Source organism: Melospiza georgiana, chromosome 2 (assembly GCF_028018845.1).
Source record: "Melospiza georgiana isolate bMelGeo1 chromosome 2, bMelGeo1.pri, whole genome shotgun sequence".
In the NCBI taxonomy this organism is placed as follows: Eukaryota; Metazoa; Chordata; class Aves; order Passeriformes; family Passerellidae; genus Melospiza; species Melospiza georgiana.
In genome coordinates, this window is record NC_080431.1 from 81,988,442 (window position 1) to 82,006,218 (window position 17,777).

At 49.8% G+C, this 17,777-nt stretch overlaps 1 protein-coding gene across 1 annotated transcript; it reads left to right on the forward strand.

The window, feature by feature from the left end:
* Positions 1–5,321: 5,321 nt before the first annotated feature.
* On the forward strand, positions 5,322–12,957 carry TRIM45 (tripartite motif containing 45). Its single transcript, XM_058018280.1, has 6 exons — positions 5,322–5,647; positions 7,791–8,524; positions 9,497–9,626; positions 11,408–11,522; positions 11,730–11,856; positions 12,623–12,957. Exons 1-6 carry the CDS (start codon positions 5,322–5,324, stop codon positions 12,772–12,774), a joined length of 1,584 nt encoding a protein of 527 aa, XP_057874263.1. The 3' UTR covers positions 12,775–12,957.
* Positions 12,958–17,777: the final 4,820 nt, after the last annotated feature.

Genomic DNA, 17,777 nt, shown 5'->3' on the forward strand with positions numbered 1-17,777 from the left:
TTGCTACAAGCGCTCTGGAATTAATGAGAATTCCTTTTAGAATGCAGGATTGGAATTCATCCTTTGAGTCATCTATTTTCTTTAACTTGGAAGTCTCTAAATGGGAGGGACACTTCCACTCCAGATGTCTCCAGTCACCTCCCACCATCTCCTCCACAGCCTGTGACTGCTGTGCTTCAGGCTGGGGTCACACAGTGTTCTTGTGGTTAGAAATGAGCTGCCCCTGGGATTTCAGGGAAGTGTGTTTGCTGGAATGCTGAAGGCTAGTGAAGCTTGAGCCAGTGTCTGAGAAACTGCTAGTGCAGAGAGTTTTATGGGAGGGTTGGTTTTTTGTCTGTTCTAGACCAAGAAACACGCTGCAGCTGTTGCTAGAATTTGACTCACCAACTCAAGCTTTGCTGCTTGATAAGCAGCTGGCCTCTACCTGTCTGAAACAAAGTGCTGACTCTCATGAGACTGACATCTGCTCCTGCAGGGAACTAGTCTTCCTGCACACCTGTTGCAGGCAATCAGATTTTCTATTTCTTTGAGTGTACACGTATGAGTAAAAGCATGCTTGGTCAGGCCTCATACTGACCTCAAGTCTCATCCAAGGGAATTCCCTGCTCTCGCTGCCCTGCAGCAAGGCCAGAGTTTTGTTCTTAGCTCTATCTCAGTGAAATACCCTGTTGTAATATCCTTCTGTCTCGTGGTCCTAGCAGTGAAGGAAAAAAAAAAAACAAAAAAAAAAAAACAACTCCATTTGTCTTCTCAGCATCAGTATTCAAAAAGCGATGGGACAATATTCTTGGGTACATGGTGTGGTTCTTGGGGCTGTCCTGTGCAGGGCCAGGAGTTGGAATTCAATGATCCTTGTGGGTCCTTTCCAATTCTGAGTATTTGGTGATTCTATGATCTTCTGCATGTAGAAACTTACAGCCTTTCAGATCACTTCCCTCTCTCAAATATGGTTGAAGGGAAGCTAAAAAAGATTATTGGGCTGACATCACGAAGAACTTGCTTCCTTAGAAAAGCCTCCTTGGAAAAAAATCCAGTTTCATCTTCCCTTCAGAAAATGTAGGCAGGATTCAGGAGAGATTAAAAAGAATATATATAGCAGCAGAAAGCTGAAAGTGGCAGCAGGTGGCTGGAAAGCTGCAGGCAGGAGGGGAAAGCAGGAATGTCTGGTCAGAAGCCACAGCAAGGGCAAGTCTGCACAAATCCTGTGTTGCTGGGTGGTTTGGCTGCAGCTGCTTTGGTCTTCAAAGAGCTGCTGCTGCCAACTGAAAGGGATAATGCTTGACCACTTCAGACTGTATTTCCTGTCACAAATCTGGAGGACAAGAGAGATCCACACATCTTTTGCTGCTTTCTTTCTATGCTTTAAGTGTTAGCCCATCTCCATGCCCTATCCCCTTCTGTTTGATATTTCAGGGTTAAGCCAAGTCCACGTGTGATGATGTGTGATTTCTCAGTGAGGGGCAGAGGTTTAGGTGCCAGGTGTGCTGTTTGGCTGCATTCCTCCTTCACCTCTCCCAGGTCACACTGCAGTGGCTGAAGTCCTGCTGGAGCACAGGTTTGATGTGTGACAGCAGCAGCTCACAGAAATACTTTGGAGTCCAGCATGAAAATGAAGATACATGGGCTTATGTTAAACAAGGTAACTTGGGATTCAGTTTAGTTTTGTCTCCAATGCTCAACACAAGCCTGAAGACTAAAAGCTACTGGCAAATTTAAAAGAGAGAGTGTATGTGCAAAGGGAGATATTTAGTAGTGAAGGTGTTTCTCTGTAGAGTGAGTTCCCCTAGGAATGCTTTGTAGAATATGTGAGACATCTCAGGACAGAAGTCCTCTCTCTCTGTCCCAAGTGGTGTTCCCAAGCAGGAGATCAGTGTTGTCCTTCTGGTGCAGCTGTCACATTCCCCCATGTGCCATCGGCTTGCAGAAATTTTGTCATGTGAGACTTGGGCTTGGGGCAATTTACTTGTGTGTGTTTGAGGCCCAGCACAAGTAAAGGTCAAATGACACCTCCTTTTAAAACATCCATGGTTTTAAAGCAAAAAAGGAGAGAGTTAGGTTAGATGTTAGGAAGAAATTTTTTACCCATAGTGTGGTGAGACCATGGGCATCAGGCTGGATGCAGAAAGTGAGGGCTGGGAGTGACACCACCTCTGTGCCTCACAGAAATGCTCCTCTCACCATTCAATTGCCACATCATTTCAAATGCATCGTTAGCTGACTGAAGGAGAGGTTCTGCCTAAATTGGGAGATGTTTGTAAATCCTTTGTTGGATTTTCTTGAGGTTGATATACAGGGGAAGAGCTGTCAGCTGGGTTATGGTGAATCAAGTACTCCCAGACCAAGCCTGGCAGCTCTGCCACATTCAGAGAAGTCTCTGAAACACAGTAGTTCCCAGGGCTGACAAATTTCACAGCAAAACTGCTCTTGTTGGTCAGCAGGAAAGAAGCCAACAGTATGTTCTACTTGTCTTTCCTTTGTAAATTCCCCAAATAAGTCATTTTCCACACTCCTCTGGCTGCCATTTAGCTAAGCTCTGCTACTTGGACAAATTCTCAGGTTTCTGTCAACAAGTCATCTTGGACTTCAGTCCTGTTCACTAATGACTTCCATTTCACCACTTTTTCAGTTTATTTGTTTCTTAAGACAGGATATCCAGAAACAACATCCTAAAATTATCAGAGTAAATAAGTTCAGGAAAGCATGAGGCATCCAATTCAAAATTTAATAAATGGACTATACCAACACCCCTCACAGAGTCTAGGAGGGAAATCATGCTTTAAAGATTTTTTTGAACATGCTATAAAAAGTTTTACCAATATTCCTTCATAAAAATATTAATGGGAAAGCAGCATAAAGCTTTCCCCAGAAGAGACTAATTAGGAAATACAATGGAAATATTAGTCAGAAGTCCTTGACAAGAAGGGAGAAGGAAACAAATATTCCATATCTCAGTGTAATGATCTAGTGCTTAATCATAGAAAATGAGAAGCAGATAAACAGGAAAAAGAGGAAGGAGCTGGCAGTGAAAGTCAAGTGGGGAAAGACCAGATCACTCAGAGCAACTACTCTGGGAGGCTCTGATAGGCATCATTAACAATAGGGGCAGGAAAACAAGTTTAAAGAGGACTTAATTTCAAGTAGATCTTGGGTCAAATGAGAATAATAAGCTATCAATCAACTCTTGTGGAAAAGGAAAACACTGGCTTAATTTGAATGACATTATCATTGCTTTATTTATGTAACTATGCTCCTTTATTGCCTTCCAGCGTATAGAAATTAACACATTGGATTCTTCATCTGTAAATTTTGATCAGTTACAAAGCAAACTCTGAATAATCCAAGATGGGAGAGGGTCTCTCAGTCGAGTTCTTGCAGTGCTTTGCAGACCAATGTGCTTAATTGGAGATATTCACAGAGCTCCAGTTTTCTTGTCCCTCCCCAGTTTAGGATGTAGTGGTACAGGGGCTTCCTCCACTGGCTGACAGTACCCAAGAAAGCAATATTATGGAGAAGGTAACCAAAGGGAATCATGAGTTTGTACTAATGCAGCTCCTGTTTTGAGGGTTCAGTTTTTGGTTTGGTTTTTTATTTCTGGATTTCTGCTTTTCCTTTCTTTCCCCAAGTCTCACAGGGCTCCCTTGATTCTCTCCAGCCCATTTCACTGCAATTTCTTCTAATCGCCCCAAGAGTGCTCCTGCTTTGTACTGGTAACTCATAAATGCATTACTCAGCAGCAATCTGTGCTCCAACCTGAGCAGTGGCAGGGCAGGTGATCAGATCAGCTGGGCTGGATCCTCAGATTTCCTCTGCCACTGCCAGTCGTGGCTTATTCCACCATCTCTCTGCAGTGATGGAAGATGCTGCTGTTCTCTAGGTAGCTGACCTTCTCTGCGCAATGGTGACATTATGACTCTTCCCCAGTTTTCTTCCCACACCCACATTTACAGGGCCATTTACTATTCTTTCCTCCAGCATGATTAAAAGAACCAGTCTTTCTTTGTGACAATATTGAATATTGTTATCAAGTAATCTTCTCTCACAATTACTGCAGCTTTTATCCTCTCTAACCTCTGTAACCACTGCACTTGCTAATAGTTAATGTGAAGAAGGCTGTTGGAACATCTTTCTTCTTTTGATTGGCTTTGAGGTTGAAAACACTTCACCATGACCTAAAACTTTGATCTTGTATTACAACATAAAAGACACATAAATGTTTTTGAGTGTATCAGAAGAAGAAGATGATTTTTGTGTTAAGCCATTGGGCATCAGAGTGGCATTAACATCTGTTACAGAGGAAATATTTACTGGTGTTATATACAGATATTAAGTATTTATCTACTGCTCTCTGAAGGGACAGAGAGGTCCATTTGGTTGTAAAAACAAAAACCTGGCTGGAAATCTTCCTGGCTTGTTGATTTTTGACTTAGGGAACTGAAACTCCAGAAGTCTCAAATGCTCATCACATTACATTATATTCAAAACGGCCAGCAGGATGGGACAGGTAAATTACTGAATGTCCTGGGCAAGCTAATGGAGAGGCTGGTAAAAAGTTCAATTATTGAGGGCTGAATGCAGTACTCTAAAGGACACTTTATAGAAATGAGCGTTTTTCAAAACAAGAAGAATTGTGTTCAGCCTTTGAAGAGCTTACACATCAGACCGATAAAGACAACCGTGTAGATGCCATCAAAGTCCACGGGGCATCATGCAGGGCTTCACTGACGTTGGGATTTCCAAGCCTGCCTTGTGCAGCATTCCCAATTCCCGGGGCAGTGACTGAGGACAGCCACCAGCCCGTCGCGGTGGGCAGCCGCAGGGAAGCCCGGCCGCCTTGCACCGTCCCAGGTAAAGTTTCACCGCTCTCGCTCAGCTCTCCAGTGATCCGAAGGAAAAAGGCCTGAAGGCATCCAGCAGACGGACAAAGAGGCTGCAGTGGCCAGTCAGGCGGTAAACCTGGAAGTTTAGAACTAGAAATGGAAGCATGATTTGCCGGCGGTGGGGTGGCAAGGGGCCGTTTCCCACACAACCGCGGAGACAGCCCCGCAGGTGCCAGCGGACGGGAGCAGCGGGTCCGTCCCTGCGCCCCTCGGTGAGGGGGACGAGGACAAAGGGCGCCTTCCCCGGAGGAGGAGCGGCGGGGCAGGCAGCAGCACCAGGGTCCCCGGGCAGCCCCCGCCCCTCACAGCGCGGCCCCCGCGCTCCTCACGGGGCGGGCGGCGCCGGGGCGGGGAAGGACCCGCGGTGTGGGATGGGGCGGCGCGAGGCGTTCCCGAGGGGAATGCTCGGCGGAGCGGCCGTGAGGGGCCGCGCGGGCTGCCGGCATGTCGGGGCCGCGCTGCCCGCAGTGCGCCCAGCCCTGCGCGTCGCCGCGGCTGCTGCCCTGCCTGCACTCGCTGTGCGAGCCCTGCCTGCGCCGGCTCGGGCCGCCGGAGGGGCCGCCGGGCGCCGCCCGCCCCGTCCTGTGCCCGGTGTGCGACGCCGAGCTGTCGCTGCCGGCCGGCGGCGTGGGGCAGCTCCCCCCCGACTGCCTGGCCCGGAGCCGCGGCCGGGCCGCCGCCGGGTGCGACCTCTGCGCCGACGGGGCGGCGGCCGGGCGGTGCCTGACCTGCGGCCTCCGCCTGTGCCGCTTCTGCTGCCGGGCGCACAGGTGAGCGGCGGCGGGACGGGGACAGCGGGACACGCGGCTGAGGGAGGGCGCAGCGGGCACCGACCCGCTCAGGGCGAGCCGGAGCAAGAATTGGCGTGTCTCCCGGGTGTGGCCCACTGCTCACAACCCCTGGCCTGAGGATGTCCGCAGGGATGCTCTGTACACGGATGGGGACGAGCAAGCTGCTAGCATGGAGTCATACAGTGTCTGGAGCTGAAAGGGACCCACAAGGATCATGGAGTCCAAGTCCTGGCCCAAGACAGCCTGTGAGTGTTGTCCAAACACTTCTTGAACTTCCCGAGAATAGGTCCATCAGCCATGTTATTGGCCATTGAGTCCAAAATCAAGCCACCTTTTGCCTGTAGTGGTGTCCACATGCTGGATAGCACATCAGTTTAGTGTCACTGGGCTACAGGCAGGGGTATGGGCAGGTACCAGCAGGACAAGAGCCTCACATGCTGTACTGTCCTGCCTTGGAAAAGACACATCTCCCAAAGGGAAGACACATCTCCCAAAGGAAAAGGGGAATGTTAAGTTGCTGCTCTGCCTCTCTCCACCTGCAGGACCATTTACTGTGTCTGTGTGTAAAGGCACGCTTAGGCAAAGTGAAAGTCCTGTGGAAGTCCTGCCTAGTGTGCTTGCTACCTGCTGATGATCAACCTGTGTGCTTGCCTGACACATGTTGTAGAATTATTGCAGAAACAAGAGGTAACTGCAGCAGAGTTAGGAGTCAAATAGGGGAGGGGTGCAGAGGCCTGTAAGCCAGGCAATCTCTCAGAGGACAAAAGGCACTGAAGACGAAAAGTGATGTAAAGCCTGAACGGCCTTCTGAAGCAAGGAGGTGACAGGCAGGGTCAGAAAAACACCCAACAGCACAAGCCAGGGAAGCCTCAGCCTGGGTTAAGCAACTCGGCCTGTTCCCTCCATGTTTGCTACTCCTTTCTGCTTGATTAGCAAATTCTTTCCCCAGAAGGAACTGAGACATATTCCTCCTGCCCTGCCCCCCTGCACATAGTGGTGCCTGTGGGGAAAATAGTTTAGGCTCTTAGTTACCTTTCTACTCCGGGTGTAATTTTCAGCATACCATTCTGATTAGCTAATGCCTCATACCCCGTGGAGCTGCTGAAGAGTGATAAGAGACCTTGAATAGCAGCCTGCTGCTCTGCCAGAGATAACTTCAGAAGAGAGAAAGCAGCAGAAAATTTGTCCCTGTGAGTGACCCTCTTCCTAAAGTATTTACTGCTATCATTTTTTCACCCCACTGGCATCTACATACTCACTTGTTTTAGTTGATGTCAGAGGGCTAAGGAAAACCATTTTGAAAGGATTTCCTGGTGTGTAGGGAAGGTTTCTATGGTTCTGAGTGCCATGGTTGTGCTCCTGGGAACAAGTGAGAGAGATCTTAGACTGAAGTCACACAACACTGGAAGGCTTTGAAAATGTGCTGCATCTAAGGGAGGTTAGTGGGAAGCAAAAGGAGAAGCATAAGAGCCTGTGGTGAGGTTGCTTTGTGTTTCCAGAGCAACTCTGCAGAGCTTGGTCCTTGGAGTGTCTTTGGTTATGGCTTGGAGCTCCCATTGCACTGCCACAAGTCATTAGTGCAGGAGACAAATTAGGAGAGGAGGGTTTTACATCCTTCTCAAAAACTAACCCCCAGTGTCCAAAATAGCCAAGAATGGAAATATTCTAGTGCTGCCCTGTGACATGGTAGATGTCTGGGGTATAACAGGTTCTTTGTGTCCCATCTTTGGTCTCTTCTGAGCAGAACCTAACCTGGCAAGCAGAAGGAAGCCAGGTTTGACTTTTGGAACATTAAATGTTTGACTGTTTGACTGTCTTCTGGCAGTGGCCTGAATGAGATTTTCCCCTAAGGGATATCAGAGCTCATTTGCCTTGTGTCTGAAATCCGGGCTGACCATGCACTCAGGGGGGGGACTCTGGAAGCTTGGGAGCAGCCCCTAACGAGCTCCTCCTTTGTGTGGAGCCTGGCTCTTGGGAGCACAAGTCCTTTCAGGGAATTTCAGTGGAGACAGGAGGGAGCAGTGCACACTGTGACTTGCAGCCCGTTGCAAATAGGCGTTTGCAAAAGGTCTCAGTTTTGTGTCCAACATGCATAAAGTGATTGGTGTTTGCTCCTGCCTAGGAGACAGAAGAAAACGGCCTCCCATGCTGTGACAGAGCTGGAGAGCACCAAGGATTGCAGCCAGGCCGGGAAGCCTCTGCTGTGCCCCTCCCATCCCACGGAGGAGCTGCAGCTGTTCTGCGAGCAGTGTGACCAGCCCGTGTGCCGGGACTGCGTGCTGGGCAGGCACCGCCAGCACCCCTGTGACTTCGCCAGCAATGTCATCCACCGGCACGGGGACGCCCTGCGGGAGCTGCTGCAGAGCAGCCAGCGGCACTTGGACACCCTGGAGGATGTGCTGAGCCAGGTCGATGGGATGGGCGGCGCTGTCCGCAGCCGCGCAGAGGCAGTGGCCGCGGAGATCTGCCTCTTTGCCAGGGGCTACGTGAAAGCCATTGAGGAGCACCGGGACCGGCTGCTGAAGCAGCTGGAGGACTTGAAGGTGCAGAAGGAAAACCTGCTGCACTTGCAGAAGGCGCAGCTGCAGCAGCTGCTGCTGGACATGAGGACAGGCGTGGAGTTCACGGAGCACCTCCTGACGAGCGGCTCAGATGTGGAGATCCTGGTCTCCAAAGGGGTGGTGTCCAGCCGTCTGACACAGCTCAACAGCGTTGCCTACAGCACCCACCCCAGCGTGGATGACAGGATCCACTTCTCCCCCCACGAGAGGGCAGGGCAGTGCTGTGGCTATGAAGTTTTTGGGGCCATTCTCAATAAAGTGGTCGATCCAGCCAGATGTACCCTGCATGGGGAAGGTAATGGGGTGCTGTACAGCAGCTGAGTGGGAGTGCACTGCTCCCTGAAGTCACCCCTCTGCTCTCTGTACCCACATGGTGTGCAGCTTCTGGCACTGTTGGCTCCCTGCTGTCCAGACACTGACCAGGGCAGAGGTTGCACTGCCTGCCTATGGGAGCTGTACTGGGCAGGGAACCAGGCAGCTTTTCTCATCCAGGTGGGCAGAGCACAGGGCACTACCCTCCACAACATCAGCAGCCTCAGCATGGGGCTGAGACATGAGGAGGGCTCACTCAGGGGGTGGGAATGGCACCTGCAATAGCAGGAGGTGATGCTTTGCTGGTGCTCCAGGCTGTTCTGCAGCATGAGCCCAGGCAGATCCCCTTTGTGGCTGATTAAGTTTTTACATTACAGCTTCTGCTGAGATGGCTATAGGAGTACCTGGCAATACCTTGATGGTTTTATGGGTATTTGCTCACTAAGGACTTGGAGCTGGGCCAGCAAACAGATAATGTTCAGCCCATCCCACAGAGCACAGCCAGCTGTGGTCAGTAATGGTCTGTGCAGGGCAGACGAGACAGACCCAGAGCTTGTTCAGTCCCTTCCATGCCAAACTGTGGGTGTTGAGTTCTCTGGGGCACAGTGGGGCTGGTCCTTTTTCCTCTGGGTTGCATGGAGCATCTTGAGGCCTTCTGGGAAGGTGCCAGCTGGGCTTAGAGTGACAAACAAAAACACCCCAATGGTCTGTGCAGATCTCTGGGCTAAACCTGCCAGACATCTCTCAGAACCCATGGCTCCCACTCTCTCCTGATACCCAGAGTTGTGTTGACTTTTCCCTGTGCGTGGAAGGAGCTGTAAAACCTGGAAGCAAAGTCCTGGTTGTGCTCTGATGGAGCTGCAACTCTGCAAAATAGGTGGGAGTGGCAGTGATGGCTTGACTCGAATCCTTTGAAGTTCTGTTTCTTTCTGCTTTGGTGTTTGTTTTTCCCCAGATCTCCACAGTGCCCGTCAGAGCCAGCTGAGCGGCTTTACCCTGCTGTGCAGGGACACTGCGGGGGAGCGCGTGGGGCGCGGAGGAGAGGCTGTGCGCGTCACCATCACCCACAGGGACAAGAGCCACTGGTGGGTATCTCACACAGGAAATCCCTGGCTTAGCCTTTCTGCTCCCTTATCCTGGCTCCCTGCTTGCTTAGGTGGGTGGGGGGGGTGTCCTTTCAGCATGTGGGTCAGAATCTGTAGAGGAAAAGGCACTACTCTTTTTCCCACACTGCTTCCTAGTGGTTGTGTTTGGCTGGACAGTGATTGCAGAGATTTGCTGACAGAGATTTGTATTAAGTCTTTGAGTGATTTGAGCTTCTTAAAGGATTCAACTCTCCTTGTGTGTGTTGTTGTTGTTCCTTCTCACTGCTCCCAGCAGACACCTGGGGCTCCTGCTTTTGTTAAAGCCTAATCAGTGTAAGTGATTGCAACCCCTGTATGGCAGTCACAAGTCAGACAGTTCACCAGCACCATGAACCTCTGACAGCTGATGGAAGTGCCTTCTTCATGTTCCGGAGAAAGAATCTGTGTTGTGCTTTAGTTCTTTTTCCTGTAGTTGCAAGCATTGAATACTGTAACATGTTTGAAGGTTTTCTAGCAAAACCAGGAAAGGCTGCACTTGAGCTCCTCAGTGTTTCCACAAGGAAAATGACCAACCAGAAAAAAATTATAACTGTTTCCAAACACTTGTCACTAAAGAGTAGCCAGCCATAAAAGCAGACCCAGTTGGGGGTTAGTTCTTAAGAAAAACATCTATTGTTTTATAGTAGCTGGAACCAGATGCCAGCATTAATTTGTTCCAGGAACACTCATGATGGGATGACCTGATGAAAAAAAGGGACAGGATGCTAAAACCCTTTGCTGTGTTGACAAAGCACACAGAGGCAGTGCTGGCTGCACAGATGCTTATCAATAGAGCATCATTGTCCAAGAGTATTGTTCCAATGCACCTTCTTTCCATAAGTGCACCCATAATGTAGGAAGGTGCATGCCCCAGGGATTTCTGGATTTCTCTTGATGGGGTAGAGGTCGCTGTGGCCACATTAACTCTGTTTCTTGTCTTGGCTGCATGCACTCGCTGCATGGGTTGCTGAAAGCTGTCTGGCTTTGCTTTGATGCACAACAGCTGCAGAAGAGCATGAGGTATCACCACACAGTTCATGGCAGGAAATTATGTAGGCAGCTGTATTGATGTGAAGTGTTGGGGGTGGGGAATACAGATTATAAACTGTCATGTCATGGGGCCCGGGAGACTAATTAGCAGGGATTAGCAAGAACACCTTCCTCTGTGCAGAGCTGCCTGATAATTGTCTGTGAAAAGTTTTCCATCTTCCTGTGGAGCAGGCAATTTATCCTGAGTAACCGGCTGAGGCTTTCTCTCTAGCACTCTGTTCACCAGAATTCCCTGTGAAACACAAGGAGCTTCACTAGGAAAAGGGAGAGTTTACCAGCAGGGATCTAGAACTCCTCAGCATTGAAGGGAAGAGTTGGGGTCAGTGCAGTTGGGAGAGTGTTTAAAGTGGTTCAAACCTACCCTATTATATCCTGACTTCTTAATAGGTTTTTCTGTAGGTAGCTGCTTGCTGAGGCTGTGAATTTGCCCCATTTCTGTGGGCTCTTATCTGATGGGACTATCTGAGTTATAAGTGTGCTATGTGTCATCTTCTGCCTTTCGGTGTGCAGGTTGCTACAAATCCTTGCAGAGCAACTGGCTTTGTGTGACTTCCTTTGTATGGTAATTGCAGCTTCCAGCAGCAGGGGTGTGTGAAAGCCACTCTAGGCCACTCTAGGCCAAACTCTGGTTTACATTTAAAGCAGTTTTCTGCCAGTCACTGACCTCTTGGGTTTCTCTCCACTGTTCACAGTGCAGTCAAGCCAACAGTGTGTGATAATGGTGATGGGACCTACTGTATTTCCTACAGCCCTGAGGAGCCAGGCTTGTATGCTGTCTGCGTCTGTGTGAAAGGGCAACATGTGCAGGTAGCATTTCTTGTTTCTCTTGCACTGCTTCTTCTGTACCTACTTTTCTTTTCTTAGGCATTTGTTTCAAATCTGTCTAAGGATTATTTCTACCACGTAGCAGTTCAAGGCTGAGCTTAGTGATCTGTGACTGACAGGGTCACCCAGATGGTGTCTGGGAATGCAGACACATCTGACAGCATCTCTCTGTTTGCTTGTCCCCTGCAGGGCTCTCCCTTCACTCTGACGGTGAAGCCCAAGTTCCGGGAGCACCAGGGGGTGTTTCACTGCTGCACCTTCTGCTCCAGTGGAGGCCAGAAAGCCGCTCGCTGTGCCTGTGGTGGCACCATGCCAGGTGGGTGCTCAGCTGCTGGCACCAGGAGGATTTGCTGCACTGGTCCTCCCTAGTGGATGGAGGTGTGAGGAGATACTCTCAGCCAACTCCCACCTTGGACATGCACCAGGAATGTGGTGGACTGTGGGTACACCTGTTCTGGTGGGGTGACTGCAGCAGGGAGAGATGCAGCAGGACACACAGAGGGGCTTTATGGCACATCCCATAGTCAGGGACCTGAGCCAGCTGTGCAGGAGGTGGGGCAGGGCACCTCAGCCTTTCAGCCCTTCCGAGTGAGGCTGAGCAGCATTGCACCTACAGTGTTCCTGTTCCAGTGCAGACATGTTGGGACCTTGTGGGCTGTGTCACACAGTGACCAGCTCTGGAGAAGCCTCAGTCTGTGTTTAGGACAAGAGTTCCACTCCCTTGCTTGTTTAATCCCAACCATCTTCCCTGTGCTTCACCTGCATGTGTCATCATGTGTTTTGTGTGTTTTTAGGATAGAACTAACCTCTTCCTTTTTCTGTGCTTGATCTGTATCTTTGGCCATAGTCACAAGCAGCTGGCATGGGGTTCTGGATGCCCATGTCTTGCTGTATTCAACAGGCAGGGGAGTGGAAATCATCAGCTTTCCCCAGCTATTGAGTTGTTCTTTATTTATGGGGTCCTGGCAATTTTGGCTTTGAATATGCTGCATTCTCATCAGCACACTTTAGAGAAGTCCTGGGGCCAAAGCCTATACCACACTGGGATTTTCTGGCCCACTTTGGTGCCTCTTCTCTTGCAGGTGGGTACCAAGGCTGTGGCCATGGACACAAAGGTCACCCTGGCTGCCACCACTGGTCATGCTGTGGACAAGTGAAGGAGAGCTCAGAGTGTTTGTGTGGGCCCCCCAGTGACACCTCACAGAGGAGTTTGCTCAGGACAGTGGCACTCTGAGCAGCCAGGTGAGCTCCTGGGAGTGCAGGGCACTGCTGCTGGCTGCTTCAGGAGCACAGATGATCCATGAGGATCCATATGATCGATCCCTGCACAGCCTTGCTGCCAGCAAACAGCATGATGGGTGTGAGTTGAGAGAGGCGGGATGAGGGAAAATAAAAACTGTGCCTTATGTTCCACCAAGTGGTGTGTATGCAAAGTTATTTTTGTGCTCAAATATGAGCAAATTCTGGGAATTGTACTGCTGCCTACACTTCTGAGGACTTGTGGCCTGTGAGGACATGCTCTAAGGGGAAACTCATTCTGAGCAGTAACCTCACAGCAGGGTCAAGATGTGTCCTATTCTGCAGGGTCAACAGCCTCTGCTGTCCTTCTTGATGAGGTTAAAGCTGCTCATTCCAAAGGGTTTGTTATCACGCCTTGGAAGGGCTTGGCGACCTGAATATGGCTTCTGCCTCCCTGTTGGATATGCATCTGGATTCCAACCTTGGATGTGTGCACATTGCACAGTCAAGCTTCTGGGAGCTGCTCTTTGTTTGCAACTCCTACCTTTCCTCTGGGTATACTGTAGTCTCATTATACCCTGCCTGCAAAGTACAGGCAAGGTGAGTCAGTAATGTATCTGCAGGAGGGCCCAGAAAACCTCCTGGCACTGATAGGAGCAGCAATCACCTGGCCTGTTTGTTCTCCATGGAGATGATGTGGGACATGGTGCTGCTGGGGGTGGTGGGGGAGCCAGGAGAGTGCCCAGCTCACCAAGGGAAGATCTGGGGGCAGCCTGAGCACCAGTAGGACTCACAGACACAAGGTCCAATTGTCTGTCCAGAGCTGGAGCACAGCAGATGGAACACAGCAAAACTCCTGGATTTGGCTTGTGCAACCTTGACAAGGCATTTACCAACCCATAGCTGGGGAAATGCATCTGTCATGAGGAAGAAGAGGCATTTCCCTGGAAGGAGAATTGCCACCCTGCTGCCATCTGCTTGCCTGGGTGAAGCAGACCTTCCTTTAGAAAACACATTTCTGTCATTGAGGCTGGGATCACCACTGCCCTGAGGGTAACCTTGCCAGTAGGTGTGTGTGGCTAGGGGCTCCTAATTCTGCCTGAGGAGCTGGGCACAAAGGTCCCACTGCTGGGAGCTCAGGGAGGGAGAGGAGTGCTGTCAACAGCAAGGACTGGGTCTTGCATTCTGCGTTAGGACAGCTGGCTTGTAAATGGTAGAAACCTGCACTGTGTTTGTTTGTTCAGCCTTAGAAGTCTCCCATTTGTTGTTTGTTCCTCTTACAAAGCCAGTTTTGGAACTTCTTCTCAGCCAAGGAGATAGATATCCTTATGCAAATGCTGTTTATAGCTTTCCATAAATCATCCAGAAATCTTCCCTGTCAAACAGTCAGGGAAGGCTAGACAGTTTAAATCTCCAAGTTAGGCAATTTAAGGTTGCTGAGTCTGAAATTTCAAAGCAAAAGTTTAGTTTGAGTTAGCCATTAATGGAACAAATAGTAACTCCTTCTCATCCTTGCTATGTACAGTCAATGCTCAGTGCAGAATGTGATGTAAACCAAAATGCATAATTTTTTTGTGTCTTTCCAATTCTTTTCCCCCACCCCTTAGGTGTGTAGTTTTTTCTCAGAGCCTCCATGCTGACTTGCAGAGGGAACACATAAGGACAGCACTACCTTCTAGGCACATAATTTCTGACTAAAAACATCTTAGTCCTCTCAGACAGAGGAATGTGTTTTCTCTTTGTGTTAGGTATCCCTTACACACCCTGTCGCTGATGTTTTCCAAGAAGCTGTTTGTCAGAATTACACCAATGAAATTTAAACCCTTCATTGAACTGCAGCTCTCCATCTGATATGGGCAGAGCAGTTTTTGGACAGCTTGGGTCAGGCCCTGGTATTGATTTTTTCTTCCAGTTAGACTCGAAGGCCCAGTTGGTCCCAGGGATTAGGAAGCATTGGCCAGCTACCACCGTGAGCTTGGTGTTGGTTGTGCATGAGGGTATCTTGAACCAATCTTGATAAAAGACATTTAATGACCTTTGTAATTTTGGGGGGGGGGGGCTAGGTTGGATTGTCCTCCCATTATTTGACAGCAGCCTCAGTCTTTATAGCTCAGAGCACTTTACAAATGATCTGCTGGAGTCTGACATTGGGCCCCAACATTCATTCCCAAGATAGGCTTCCAGTGCTGTGTTGGTAAACATCTGGGTCAGGAGGTGCATTAGGAAGTGTAGTTAGTCTGCTGGGCTATATGATGTTGTTTCTGTCCAGCTGGTCCTTGACATAATAAAGGTATTTTCAAGACAGACATGAATGCAGTGCGGACAGGGCTGCACTGGTAGATACTGATATTTTTCTTTTCCCAGGACAAAAGCTCTTGATAAAATTGCCTGTCTCCAAAATTTGGGGAAAAAATGAACATGAGGAGGGGCTTTCAGAGTCAAGAGAAGGGAATTTACTGCCTCAATAAAGAAAACAGTGTAGCTGGAAGAGAAACCATGAAGAACAAGACACTATGGTAAAGCTGGAAGGATGCCTGGAACCTGAAAGCCTCCATGTACGGTGCTCGCAGAGTCAGGGTCAGGCTGAGGTATCTCTCCTTTGAGAGCCAAAGCACGCTGGTGACTCGACTGCACCTGTGCGACCAGTGTCCATTTTGTCCCAGAAGATGTCAGAAGCAGAGCAGATTCTGGCTCGGATGGGCTTCTTCTTTTTCCCACAGCAGAAGGCGCTTCACAGGGATGCACCACCTGATGGGAATGCCATGTCAGGACAGATCCACATGCAGTGTGGAGGACTTTGTGTGTTTGCAGGCCAGGGTGGCTCAGCACCCCTCTTTTGAGAAGTGAGGGCTTGTTCTGAGTGCTGCTGCTCCCAGCTTCCCTTCATAGGCAGGTGAGGCTGAGGACAGGTATTGCCAATAAGGCAGTGTCAAGTTCTCCTCCTTCCAGATCACTAGTGTTCTCATTTGTGGTACTTCTCAAGCATCTCTTGACATCATTGCTACAGTTGTGGGATCATAAGGCTGGAAGAATATCCTACATTTTGGGTCAAACCCCAAGAAAAGCTTTCATCGCTTTCAGCTTACTGGTTGCCTACACCTCTGTGGAATGCTCTGTCAAACTTGGCTAATGGTGAGCTTGCCACAACTCCATCTTCTCCTTCACCAATAGCTTTTGCAGCATTCCAGTGATGCTGAAATGAGGTGTGAATTTCCCATAAGCAGGGAAACTCTTCTGTAGGGTACCAGCAGCTGCTGGGCCCAGCAAAGCCGGTAGCACTTTGTGCCTGCTGTTGCCTTCTCCTCAGTGAAGGCAGCTGATGTGTCCCAGGTGCTCACCAGCTCTCACAGAGCATGTGGGACCAGATCCTGCTGTCACATTTGGCTGGATTTGCTAATAAATTCAAGATTGGTAAGAGCTGGGCAGATCATGTCACAAACCCTTGGTTTCTTTGGGAAGTATCCCAACCACTTGGGCTTTTTTTGCAGTATGAGCATACAGACAGGAGTGGGCTCCAGTAGGATCTGCTCAGAATGAATGTGTGTTGCCCTGGGGAACGGGACTGGCCCTGGTCCTGCTGGAGCTGCCTGTGCCCAAGAAGCAGACATGTTTTTCCAATGTGGAAGTAACCTGGTTGTTGACTGTGCAGTGGGGTGTGCTGTGGCTGACCTGGAGTCAACTGGAGTGGAAAGGGGACACCTTGTCTGCGCACTGCACACGCAGCTGTAAATCTGGTGTCACCTCAGCCATTAATCAAGTGTCACTGAGGGCAACAGGATATTTCTCAATGTGCATTTCCCACCGGGCCACTGTGGCCTAGAGCTATTCTTAGCTTCTTGTACTGTACTGCTAAATTATGAAAGGCTTAATAATCAGCAGGATGCTGACAAACAATCATGATTTTTTTTCTGATTATCACCACTGACCAGTATTAATTGCTCTTGGTTATAACTTCTGGTTATTCCAGACAAAGTAGTTTGGTTTTTTAGATGCTGGACTGTTCCCAGTTCCTGTGGGCATCCTCAGCTCTGCATGGGAGAGCTGTTCACTCCCACTAACCATCCAAATTTGCTGGAGATAGCTACAGACTGTAAAAAATCCCCTTTTTCCCATCCTCCCCGGAACACAGTCCAGATGTGGATGTCAGGATACGCAGGTTCCCTTTCAGGAAACAGAACATGGTGGTGCAAGCTGCCTTCCCTTCTCTTTCACAACCTCTCTGCCCTTCTCAGCCCAAGAGATGCTCATCCTGCCCCCAGCCCCATCTGAGACCAAGCCCAGAAGCAAAGACCTGGAGGGCCTTGCAGGTGCCAGTTTCTCTCCTTTCCCCAAAGTGCACCACCCTGGCAGACCTAAGAGCTTGCCTTGGGGGAGGGTGAGAGGTGATTCGGCCAGAGGGAGTTCAGTGGGATTAAACAGCAGTCAGAACAGGGGCTGCTCCCAAACCTGTGTGGCTCTGAGAGCACTGCTGAGCTCGTAGGAGCCTCTTAGCACAGCACAGAGAGGCACGGGAAACTCAAAAGTGTGTATGGGGCCAGGAGGGGGACCCTCAGGTGGGACCTCTCTGCCCAGTGCCAGGTAAGTGGTTGGACCTTTTTGTAGGGAGACCTGAGCTGGTCCTGGTTATGACGCAGCCCCAAACTGCAGATCTCCTGGGACACTTGTGCACTCTAACCCCAGGGTTAGCTGGCTACCAGCCGCAAGCTGTAACATTTTTTGTCTTAAATAAGACATGTTTCTCAAATGGGTGTGTAGGGGCTCTCTCCTGTTGCCCCAGTGTCTAACCAGGCCTCCCTGCCTATGACTGCCCTGGGGGTGGGGGGAGTTGAGATGCTCAGAGTTTCCTCATTCCTGAGGGTTCCGTGCCTGGGCTCACCCCTCCTTAGCTGCGTGCAGTTATTTAAACAGGACAGCTTGGGAGGATGTATCATGGAACAGGCAGGGGCTGTGCTGAACAGTGTGGGACCTTCAGGCTCCTGGTGTTTGACTTGTCTCCGT

What these genes read in the sequence shown, in the direction of transcription:
- TRIM45 (XM_058018280.1), top strand. Translation starts at nt 5,322, where the DNA reads ATGTCGGGGCCGCGCTGCCCGCAGTGCGCCCAGCCCTGCGCGTCGCCG. An exon ending in TGAAAGGGCAACATGTGCAG is followed by an intron (nt 11,523 to 11,729) that starts GTAGCATTTCTT and finishes TGTCCCCTGCAG; the next exon opens with GGCTCTCCCTTCACTCTGAC. An exon ending in CTGTGGTGGCACCATGCCAG is followed by an intron (nt 11,857 to 12,622) that starts GTGGGTGCTCAG and finishes CTTCTCTTGCAG; the next exon opens with GTGGGTACCAAGGCTGTGGC.